General features: G+C 58.0%; 1 protein-coding gene across 3 annotated transcripts; it reads right to left on the bottom strand.

The window, feature by feature from the left end:
- Positions 1 to 10,925, bottom strand: ARRDC2 (arrestin domain containing 2). 3 transcript variants are annotated; one of them, XM_049807065.1, is made up of 8 exons: positions 10,406 to 10,925; positions 3,763 to 3,829; positions 3,470 to 3,617; positions 3,027 to 3,129; positions 2,474 to 2,730; positions 1,971 to 2,130; positions 1,545 to 1,696; positions 1 to 1,454 (listed from the first exon to the last, which is right to left on the bottom strand). In XM_049807065.1, exons 1-8 carry the CDS (start codon positions 10,668 to 10,670, stop codon positions 1,401 to 1,403), a joined length of 1,206 nt encoding a protein of 401 aa, XP_049663022.1. In that variant the 5' UTR covers positions 10,671 to 10,925; the 3' UTR covers positions 1 to 1,400. The 3 variants fall into 3 exon arrangements, with proteins under 3 accessions (XP_049663022.1, XP_049663021.1, XP_049663023.1); XM_049807064.1 differs by lacking the exon at positions 10,406 to 10,925 and adding an exon at positions 5,077 to 5,409; XM_049807066.1 differs by lacking the exon at positions 10,406 to 10,925 and adding an exon at positions 5,094 to 5,409 and having other exon boundaries at positions 3,763 to 3,852.
- Between the last annotated feature and the right edge of the window lie 33 nt (positions 10,926 to 10,958).

Genomic DNA, 10,958 nt, shown 5'->3' with positions numbered 1-10,958 from the left:
TGGGTTTAAAGAATTTATTTCAAACAAAAATTCCCCAACAAGAAGTCGTACAAAAAGAATAGAGACAAGAGTGGTCATTATAAAAGTGTTCACAGATACAAAAAAAAAAAAAAAAAAAATCATCTGAGCAATCCCCAGCGAGCAGAGCGCGGCCCCAGCACAGAGGCTAAGGCACGCTTGGCTTCGGTTTGTGCGTGGGGAAGCGAGCAGCCTCGCGGGCAGGATTGTCTCAGTGAGGGAATGCAAAGGTCCTCAGCACCCAAACTCTGCTCAGGTCATGCCGGAGTGAGCGGGGTCGGCTCCTGGCACCTACGCTCGAGCGGTCCTTGCTACAACACCCGGCTCACCGGTTCCCACACTGGTGGGCACAGGTTGCTGCTGTGTCCTCATCGCGCCGGGGCCACCGACCCCTCTACGGGCACAGGATTGAGCCTGTCCTGAGCAGGACTTTTGGCCCTGAAGGACTCATTTCAACTCCACATCTCCCATCAGCTTTTGTGGCTGCCACCAGTCTCAGACCGGGCTTCCTTCTGATCTCCTTGGCCACCAGGGAGATGCCAGAGCCACCCAGCTCCAACACCCCCGTGGTGGTACGACCGCAGTTTGGGGGTCGGTTTCAGCCCCGTCACGGGGGAGGCATTAGCACGTTGTGCAGGTTTGGTGCCGACACGCAGGAACCAGCTCTTCTGTTCTTGGTAAACGGCACCAAAACGCTGCCACAGATGGTAAATTCATCCCCCAAGTCCTCTGCCCTGGTAAAAGCCCATGGAAGCCTTTACGGTTTTGGTAGACTAGCTCAAACCATTCTCCCTGCAGGCACCACCAGGCTCGTGGCAAAGATTATCAGCAGCGGACAAAGTCTCTGCTTCATCCGGCCAGAAAAGGCCTTTTACTTTGTTAAGGAACCGCAATCCTGGTGAGCTACTGCAGGAGAAGGGCTGCACCTGCATCACCACAGGACTCAAAACTGAGCAACATTAAAATATTTGCTAATAATCCTGAGAAACACCTCCAAGCTCCTGTTTTCCATGACAGGAGTTGCCAGAGCACGGCCACTGCAGGCAAGGGGAGAGCAAATATCCCTGCTTTGAACCCCCAAATCCTGGGGCAGTTATTAACCCTCCACATCCTGCCCAACCATGCATGGAGCCGCTCCACGCCACGGGGTCTCACACGTTCTCCTACCACGCACGAGTCCACGCTACCACGCTTGATGTCGGTCCGTGGGACAGTCACGACAAGAGGAGTTGAGGGCAGTGAGCGGGGCTGGGGTCTCAGCGCTGCAGGAGCTCCGGTCTCACGGCCACCGCATACCCATTTCCAGACTGAAGTGCTGCAAGGGTGCAAGCTTTTCATCCCAAGGGATCGCCACGCTGTCAACGGCATCCAATGCGCTTCTCTCAACAGGTCATGCAGCGCGGACGGATGTTGTCTGAAGGGGGGTTGGGATCAATCTGCAAAACCAAGTTGAGAGTCAAAAACCTCGGCAGGGGGTACATCCCAGCCCACTCCACCAGCCCTCCCAGCCCAGGGGGATTTGTTACCTCCGAATACAGCGGAGGTGGTCGGAAACGAAACTCCTGGATATAGGCGAAGAAGGGACCTTCCAGGATGCCGCCAAGTTCGCTGCGGCACGGCGGAGCCAGGCTCTGCTCGGCCTCCGGGCTGGACACTACTGCCGAGTATTCAGGGGGAGCTGAAGAGAGGAGAGAACCATCAGGGAATAGGAAACACTCTCCATTAATGGGAGGCATGCAGGTAAAAGGGCTTCAAATCCACTATTTTCCCAAACCCTCCCAGTTCCCTGGAGAAGGAACCCAGGAGATGCAGCACCCCAACCAAAAAAATTAAGTAAAAAAGCAAAAGCTGGTCCTGGAGCAAGAGGCACGGTTGAGAACTTGCTCTGCCCCTCGCTCTCCAGGGGGAGTTTGCAGCACCCAGACAGATCCCGGGGAGAGGGAGACGCTCACCCTCCGGCTGCTCCGGGATGGTGCTCAGCCAGTCCATGTTGACGCTGTACTGGCTACTGACGCTGGATGTGCGGCTCCCAAACGGATGCAGCGGGATCGTTCCAATGACAAGCGGCAGTTCAAGGAGCAGCTTGGATGTCCCAGGAATATCCACACAAACCTGCAGAGACAAGAGACAGCAGGGAAGCTTAGCTGTTGGTGTTTTCCCAGTCCAGAGGGACAGAGATCTCCCCAGAGCACTGGCTCGAGCTGGCCAAGAGGGAATTCTTGCAGCAGGCTGCAAAGGGAGATGCAAATGCTCCTGCACGAGCCCTTGTGCTGTGCGTGAGCGGCAACGGGGAGAGCACGCAACAGGGTAATGGGGAGAACCTAAGACCTCATACAAATCACCAGCCCCCAAAATCTCTGCACCGGCCCAAAGCGGGCACAATTTGCACGGCTCTGGTGAGACGGGGAAGGCTCAACGCTGAGCCGCCTGCAATGCTCCCTGCGAGGTCCCTCACCTTCAGGGAGTATTCCACCTGGATGATGCGGCACTGGAGGATGGACGGACCCACCGGTGGGATCTTCAGCGCCCGCCCGTGCCACACTTCCCGCTTCCCTGCTGCAATGGAGTCACCGACGATGCTGGTCACCACCGACTTCTTCTGCTTCTTGGTGCCTCGAGCGATGAAGGTCTGAGTCTGGACGATGGCCGCCTTGGGCACCACCGCTCGGCTCGTGCAGTTGTCGATCTCGGCAAAGATAGGGATGACCTCACCTACCAAAACAGACGCACACGTTGGAGGAAGGGAGACGGAGCCGGGTCCTGCCTCAAGGAATTCCTGCATAGGATCACCAAGAGTTGGTCATGCTATCTGGCACTGCAGGCACAAGGTTTAATCTAGCAGAAGCCTGTCCCGAGGAGGCCGCCCACATCAGGCGCACACACTGAAGCTCTCTGACTGATTTTGTGCCAAAAGTCAAGAGCCCAGCTCACGGTGACCCCAAAGCCCCTCCCGCCGGGGTCTACCCCAGGGCCCGCAGAGGTTCAAGGGCACCAGCACATCGTCTTACCCGGGGTGTAGCCTTTTCGGTCAATCTTGGCAGTCACAGAAACCTGGCCACGATTGCAGTACCAGGCACGAGCAAGTTTCTCCTTAGCACCTGCCTGGGGAGCCTGGAGAAAGGGAAATATTTAAGCTATTTAGTAAGAAAGGATGAAACTCAAAGCAAGCACCTCCCTGGCGCTGAGAACCTGCTGGGGAGCATCAGCAACTTCTTAGGCATCTGATGCAAGATGCTGTCGCAATGCATTAAAGTTTCCAAGAACTAAGAGACTACAGATGGCCTCCACCCAGTCCAGGTAATGCTGGAGGGCACAAGTTACAGGGGGGCTAATATTCCCTCTGGAAATCAGGCCAACATTGTAATGCCGGAGGGGAGCCAGACACCTTCCCTGGGGGCTTGCCGGAAAGTTTGGGATGCCACAGCCCCAAGGTGGAGCAGGGGGAGCTCACCAGCAGCGCAGGCGTGTTTATGTCGATGGGTTCAATCACAGTGAACTCCTTCTTCACTTTCTTCACTGTTGACCACGGTCTGTGCAGTTTGGCTTTCACCCAGTAGCGGACGCTGCCGTGCTTTCCCTCAAAGGAGGTAGCCAGGGTCCTGTGCGTAAGCAACGAGCAATTTAGAATGGCTTTGCTGAAAGAATCTCATTTCTGAGGTGCCCTGTCCCCACTCCCAGGACCTGTGTCACGCACCAAGCGGCTCCTCACCCCCTTTGCAACAAAAAAACCCTCCGTCAACTTACTCAGGGAGCTGGAAGGTGAAGGGGAACTCATGCCTTCCTGCCTGCAGGACGGTGACCTCACCATTGTCTGTGGGCAAAACAGATTTAAGACTATTATCTCTCTCCTGCAGAACTTCCTCTCTGGGCAAATCAGTGGCGGAGCGGTACAGTACACAGCAAAAGAACAGCACAACAGCACAGGAATATTTCTGCCAGAGTTTAACTGCAGCAGCACTACCACAGCTGGGACATGAGAGCCGGGCATGTCCTGTGGGTGCCGGGCACTGCCCGCTTTCCACGTGTCTCCAGGCACGCACAACGCAGGGGCACGTCCTCGGAGAGCTGGGCAGCTTCCCCAGGTGGGCTCACTTCATCCCGCAGCCACCCTGCACTGTGGTTTCGGAGTGAGAGCCCAGAAGTCCCCAGCCAAGCCAGGAGCAGCTCTGGGTGGGGAGGGGGGGGGGCTGCCAGCCAAACCCCCTGTGCCCCCCAAGGTTTGCACCCCCATCCTGCCTGCGTTGCACGGAGCAGCTGGGGTTGGAAGGGACCTCTGGGGACCAGTCAGTCCAACAACCCCCCCCCCCAGCTTAAGGCAAGCTCCTGAACCTCCGCAGGAGTTTTCCGATGTTGCTTCCCTGCCGGAGAGCACCCACAGCAAAAGGGGGAGTCTTGTGTGAGGCCAGTCCCTAACTGGGGTGCCCTGCAGAGCAGTGGGGTCTGGCTGCACACCCCAGGACCCTGGGGTACACTCAGCATTTGAGGCGTCTGCAGAGGACCCGTGCACCCTGTCCCCAGAGTGCCCAGACCCTAAGGCTCCCCACACACCCAGATTTTAGCTGGCTGGGGTGTCGTGCACCCAGGAACTGGGGTGTCCCAAGGCACCCAGATTTTGGCTGGTTGGGGTGTTGTGCACCCAGCAACCAGGCTGTCCCAAGGCACCCAGATTTTAGCTGGCTGGGGTGTCGTGCACCCAGGAACTGGGGTGTCCCAAGGCACCCAGATTTTGGCTGGTTGGGGTGTCGTGCCCCCAGCAGCCAGGCTGTCCTAAGGCACCCAGATTTTAGCTGGCTGGGGTGTCCTGCACCCAGCAACTGGGGTGTCCCAAGGCACCGAGATTTCAGCTGGTTGGGGTGTCGCTCACCCAGCAACCGGGGTGTCCCAAGGCACCCAGCAGCCAGGCTGTCCCAAGTCACCCAGATTTCAGCCTGCTGGGGTGTCTGGAGCACCCAGCAGCACCCCAGGCTGCCCCCCACCCCCCCCGGTTATTTCAGCCCGCGGGGGTCTCCGGTGCACCCCCCGCTCTCGGAGCCGACCGTGGGTGGGTGTCTGCCGTACCTGGGGGTGCCAACAACGTGTCGCGGTGGCTGAGAAACTCCACCTGGTCGCTGTAGCTCTGCGTGTAAGCGGTGCTGGAACCGGCGCTGCGAGACTCGGTCCAGTGAACGCGGGCGGCGCCCATCGCCCGTAGCCTCAGGGCTCCGAGCCGCGCCGCCGCCGCCAGTTCCAGCACCACGCGGCCCGACACCGCTTGCCCGGGGCTAAAAGCCACCGGGTCGTCCCCCTCCGTCGCCTCCAGGACGATGAAGAACCGTTTAAGGCGTTCGAAGATCATGGCGAGAAGCCCTTTATTTAAAATTTTTTTTTTTTTTTTTTTTTTTTTCCCCCCCTCCCTGCCGCCGCCACCGCCGCCGCCCACCGCCGCGCTTTAAGTCCCCGGCGCGCCCCGGGGGCGGCCCCGGTGGGGCGGGACGGGCCGGGCCGGGGCGGCCCCGCCGGGGCCCTGCAAAACAAGGCAGGGAGCATGTGCGGGCCGGCTCCGCCTCTTCCCGGCCCCGGGGGCTGCGGGCGTGGGCTCCCGGGGCGGCTGCGGGGGCGTGGGGGGGTGGTCCAGAAGGGGACCGGGCACGGCGGGGGTCCCGTCCCACCGTGGGTCCCATGCTAGTGTGAGTCCTGTCCCAGCGTGAGTTCCATCCCAGCGTGGGTTTCGTCCCAGCGTGGGTCCCATCTCACCATGGGTCCCATCCCAGCATGGGTCCAGTCCCACCATGGGTCTCACCCCACCGTGGGTCCAGTCCCAGCATAGGTCCAGTCCCACCATGGGTCTCATCCCACCGTGGGTCCAGTCCCAGCATGGGTCCAGTCCCACCATGGGTCCCATCCCACCGTGGATCCCATGCCAGTGTGGTTCCCATACAAGTATAGGTCCTGTCCCACCGTGGGTCCGGTCCCAGCATGGGTCCAGTCCCACCATGGGTCCCATCCCACCGTGGATCCCATGCCAGCGTGGTTCCCATACCAGTATAGGTCCTGTCCCACTGTGGGTCCAGTCCCAGCATGGGTCCAGTCCCACCATGGGTCCCATCCCACCGTGGATCCCATGCCAGTGTGGGTCCTGTCCCAGCGTGGGTTCCGTCCCAGCATGGATCCCATGCTAGCATGGGTCCCATCCCAGCGTGGGTCCCCAGCTCCTCCAGCTGCCCCCCGCAACCCCGATGCCGCTACCAAGACATCCCAAGGGGCGTCAGCCCACGAGAAGGTGGTCTGGGAGCAGGATGGTTCACGGGGCTGAGCACTTCCAGCCCTGCCGTGGATAACCCCCTGTATGCTGCGGTGTTGCTTGGTGCCCCCCAAAACCCCCCTCCAGCTCCCATCCTGCAGTCCCACCCCACCTACAGCCTCAGCACTGGCCAGAGAATCCCTGTTCCCAGGGTCACAGCCAGTGGCTGTGCCAGGGGGATTTCTCTCTTGGAGCAGCAGCCCCTTTGGTTTCAGTTCCCGCAGGCGAGGGCCGCACACGGATCCACGTCCTTCCTTTCCCAAGAGCCGTTCCCAGGGGTCGGAACAGGCTGCAACTGGATCTGGGCTCCTTGCGCGGCACGGCCAGGCCAACTGGCGACGAAGGGAAAACTGGTCTGGGACATTGCTTCGCTTATTTCTAAGAAATCAAGAACTGGCTCCCATTCAGCTTGTGCAATTACAGAGTGAGCAATACATCTTCCCTGAGCTTTTTAACTAGGCGAGCGCTGGTTTTCTACCGGCTCGTACTGGGGTTTGTGTGATGCCGCTCCAAAACCCAGCGACAAATTCCACCTGCATAGGCAGGCACGGCGTGGGGACTCGCTCTGTCGGCAGCATCTGCTGCTGCTGGTGCTCAGCTGGGGTAAAAGCATGAAAACTGGGAACTGGTGATTCTCAGGGCGGACACCACCATTAGCAGCGCCCCAAGATGTTGTAAAAAGGAGGAGAAAGGGGTCTATGCCCCCCCCAAAGGGTTAATCAGCTTTAGAAACTTCCACTTTAGTCATGATTGTCACATTTGCAGAGCACCAGAGCTCTCCACCCCGGGCATGGGCTGGGGATAAGACAAAACAGGCATTAAAAATGTTACTCAGCATTTGGCCACCAAAGTTTTGAGGATTTTTGAGTTGCTCCCAGCCATGCTGGGCAGGACCTGCTGTGCTGAATTGGGTTGATCTCAGCCACTGAAAATGAGCTGGGCTGAAGCCTTGCAAAGCTTTAGCTGTCTCCAAAGCCTAACTGGAATTGTCTCTCTCCCTCCCCAAGGGAAGGGGACCGTGTTTTATTTTATGTGCACGACCATTTGCTGCCACGAGCAACCATGAATCATAGCAAACGCTGTAAAGGGAGCCCAACAGCAACGGGAGAGGGAAAGAAGGAAGAAAGGCACGTCGCAGCATGAGTTAACGGGTGACGCCAGCTCTGGGAAGGTGCCTGGTGTCCCTGTTGCGATGCACGGTGGCATTAGGGGTGGTGGGACTCTCGAGACGGGTGGGAGCCTCGGCCGGGCCGAGGCAGCTCCATCCTGCGCATGGCACCTTCCTCCTCCCGCTTTTCGGCACGCAGCCCTCAGCCCGTGACTCAGCCTTCGCCCACGGGATGAGAATCTCTGCAAACCTCCCTCCCAGCGTCAGCCGCACGAGATGTCCGCAGCTACCCCTCGTTGCCTCCACGCGGGGTGCGAAGCCCCTCTCTCATTTCTTTGGGACCCCAGCATCGGGAGAGGGTCTCTCCTCTCTCCTGGGATCTCCAGGTGCAGGGGCTGTGGGACCACAGCCAAGGGCTTTCCATTCAGGAATGCTCCTGGGTGCCCAAACCCAACTAAAACCCAGGCCAGGCTCGGTGGAGGGAAGATCTCCAACTCTTCAGCCCCACCTAGAGTCTGGCCAGGCTTAAGCCGGTCCCAACAGGAGCTGACACCCCTCCCCGGCTCCAAAGGGGCTTCTCCATCCCTGACCCGCTGCTGGGACCCGGTGGCTTCTCCCCACTGACCCTGGAGCCACACAAGGGTCTCTGGGAAGCCAGAGAGAGGGGGTAAAAAAGGCGAGTCAGCAGCTCTACCCTGACCCAATACGGGGACAAGACGGGACAACGCAGAGCCTTGCACAAGCGCACGCTCCCAGCTTGAGGAATAAACTCTGTCCCTGCCGGATTTGCGAGTGTTGTGTATGTAGGAGGATTAAGGTGCTGATCAAGAGCCACCCCACAACGCAACAAGAGCCCTGATCTGCTCTTAGCCCAAGTGCCATAACTCTCCTGGATGTCTCCAGGAAAATAAAACGGCTTGCTTTGCCTCTCAGCGGGGCAGGACCTACACCTCTGGGAAGTGCTGCAGGACCCCCGGACAGAAGGGATCACTGCACAAAAAGCATTTATATTTCCTAGGGCTCTCTCTCCAGGGCCTTCCTTGCCTTGCCTTTGCCCATTAAACCCCTAGCTTTTCCTCTCTTTCTGCTCCCTATCTAAGATGATTACACAATATACATTTAATGGCCCTGCCATGCAGTCTGAACATCTTTCTTTAACCCTTTTTCTTGTCCCACAGCGCAGCAACCTGGTGCCAGCACTTACCACCCTGCCAGGAAACTGCAGATAAACTCACAGCTCAGGGTAGAGCAGAAGGGAGGGCTCTTATCTCTGCCTAGCTTCCCTCCTCTGCACTGCCTTGTTACCATGACAAAACCTGCATTTTTTAAACACCACGCAGACACAGTTGATCTCATCGAGAAGCAACAAGAAGGGAGCAGTCACAGGGACCTTCTGATGATGGCACATTTTCAGCAGCTTCTCGCCAGCTGACATCAGGAAGGTCCTCACGCTGCCGTTGGGGATGGTGGGGCAGAGCAGGACCCAGCGGGATCCGAAGGAAGCAATTTTGGCTGCGGAACAGCGCTTCTCCGCAGCCCACAGCCTTCACTCCCTTAAAACGCTCCTGCGATCACGTGCCTGTGTCCCTCTCACAAAGCAGAAAAGGAATCCGTGTATCGACAGAGACAATAAAACCCCAGCCCGCAAGTTCTGGCGAGGCTCTCTGCTCCCCAAGGAGCCCAGTTCAACTCGCCCCGTGCTGTAGGCGAGGGCCAGAAACCATCAGCTCCAAGCTACAGGAGTGCAGGGTGCTGGCGAGGCCGAGCAGCTCGTGCAATTCCTCCAGCCCCTGGCCAAGCGCCCTTCTCCAGATGGCTCCAGGGGCTTTTATCATACACAATCCCAGCAGCAAAATCCAAACATGCTCGCAGCAGCTTGTGGCTTCCCTACAGACATTCGCTGCGGGGATAATGGGGAATAAAACTCACCCTGTAACCTTATAGCTAATGCGGACACCATCCAACCACTGCAGTGACCAAATGCTCAGGACCTTCTCTGCTGGAGTTCAGGTCAATGGCTTCTCCCATGTCCTTAATTGTAATCGGGGCACTTAGCACAGTTGCAGCTGCAAAGGGGCCATCCTTAGCCACAGAACGGAAGAGCCACTGCCAAAAGACAGAAACTCCAGAGTAATGCAGGTGTTTGGAGCAGATGACAAGGTAGAGTCATCCAGAAATAGAAAATATGGCCCCCCAATGCAGCCCAGAGACAAGAACATCTCTGGGAAGGCAGCTCATGTCCTCTTTCCAATCACTCCAGTTTCTTCCTGCAACCGCTACATTTGCCAGCTAGGGCTGGCACCACTTTCTGGGTTGCAGTTGGCCACTGACACAATTAAATGCCCTCAGCATGAGTGAAGTCCTACAGCCATTTCCAGTGCTGGGCGGCCCATAGCACCGTGTCACAGGCAATAACAAGGCCATCAGAAGCAGGGAAAAGGGGGAAAAAAAAGCCAGAGCCATGACTGTAACACTCATTGGAGGGGAGGTTAAAAGACATGCACTTTCATAAGAAAAGACAGAGTTAATGAGCAGATGGACAGCTGAGAGGTCCCGTGTCCCTCGGCTCTGGATCATTTCATCCCAACCACACAAAGAATTCAAGTGGCTTGTCCTCTTGCAGTAGATCTAAGCAACCTGACAGCTGGGCATGCGGCCACAGCATCAGGAAACTGAAAACAAATATTTGCTGAACTACTAAGTGCTCTTTCCACACTTGCGAACAGACACTTCTATTTGCACTTCCCTGTGCAAACAGAACAAAAGCCACAACTCTTTTCGTGCTCACCAGCTCCGCGTTTGCAGGCAGCCTCCTAGAAACCAGCAGCAGAGAAACCCTCGGCAAAGGTGAGAAAGAGGGTGTCCAAGAGGGACAACCCTGCTTGGGTTGGCAAGCACCCATCAGGGCAGAGGTTCACCCGGAGGGGATGCCTGCAGCCCAAGGGGGTCCCAACCCAAGGCCCTGGAGCAGAGAACCACCCCCATACCTCCAGCCTTACCGGGGATGAGCTGGCAGCGGCGGTACAGGAAGGTCTGGTAGGCTGTGTAGTCATGGTAGACGGTGTTGAGCCCCACGCTGCGGCTCTCCAGCCAGTGCGTGATGGCACGTCCGCGAGCGTACACCTCCAGCGCCCGGAGCCGCAGCGTGCCACGTAGCTCCAGCTGCACCCGGCCGTGCAGCAGCTCCCCGCTGCCGTAGGCGCCCCACACTTGTCCATCCTCCAGCTCCACCGCCAAGCTCCGTATGCGCCCCGGGGGCTGCATCGCTGCCGGCCCTGCTTATACGGCAGCTCCAGGAGGCTGGTCCCCACCTTGGGACAGGCAGCTGTGCAGCCCTCCAGGGAGGGGAGGAAAGAGCAAAGGCTACACCGAGATCCCCTAATTTATCCCTGCTCCTAACTGGCCCAACCCTGCAGGCCTACTCTTCCCCAGGTTTGGACCGAGACCCTGTTTTGCAGTGATGTTTTAGCGTTGACCTCATGCACGAGGCCGATGCAGGGCCGAGGATGGGGCCGCGGAGGCGAGTGACGTGTTTTTAAACCGATCGAGAAA

This window comes from Accipiter gentilis, chromosome 8 (assembly GCF_929443795.1).
Source record: "Accipiter gentilis chromosome 8, bAccGen1.1, whole genome shotgun sequence".
Taxonomy (NCBI): Eukaryota; Metazoa; Chordata; class Aves; order Accipitriformes; family Accipitridae; genus Astur; species Astur gentilis.
The sequence above is the reverse complement of the archived record's forward strand: the minus strand, read 5'-3'. Positions and strand labels throughout refer to the sequence as shown.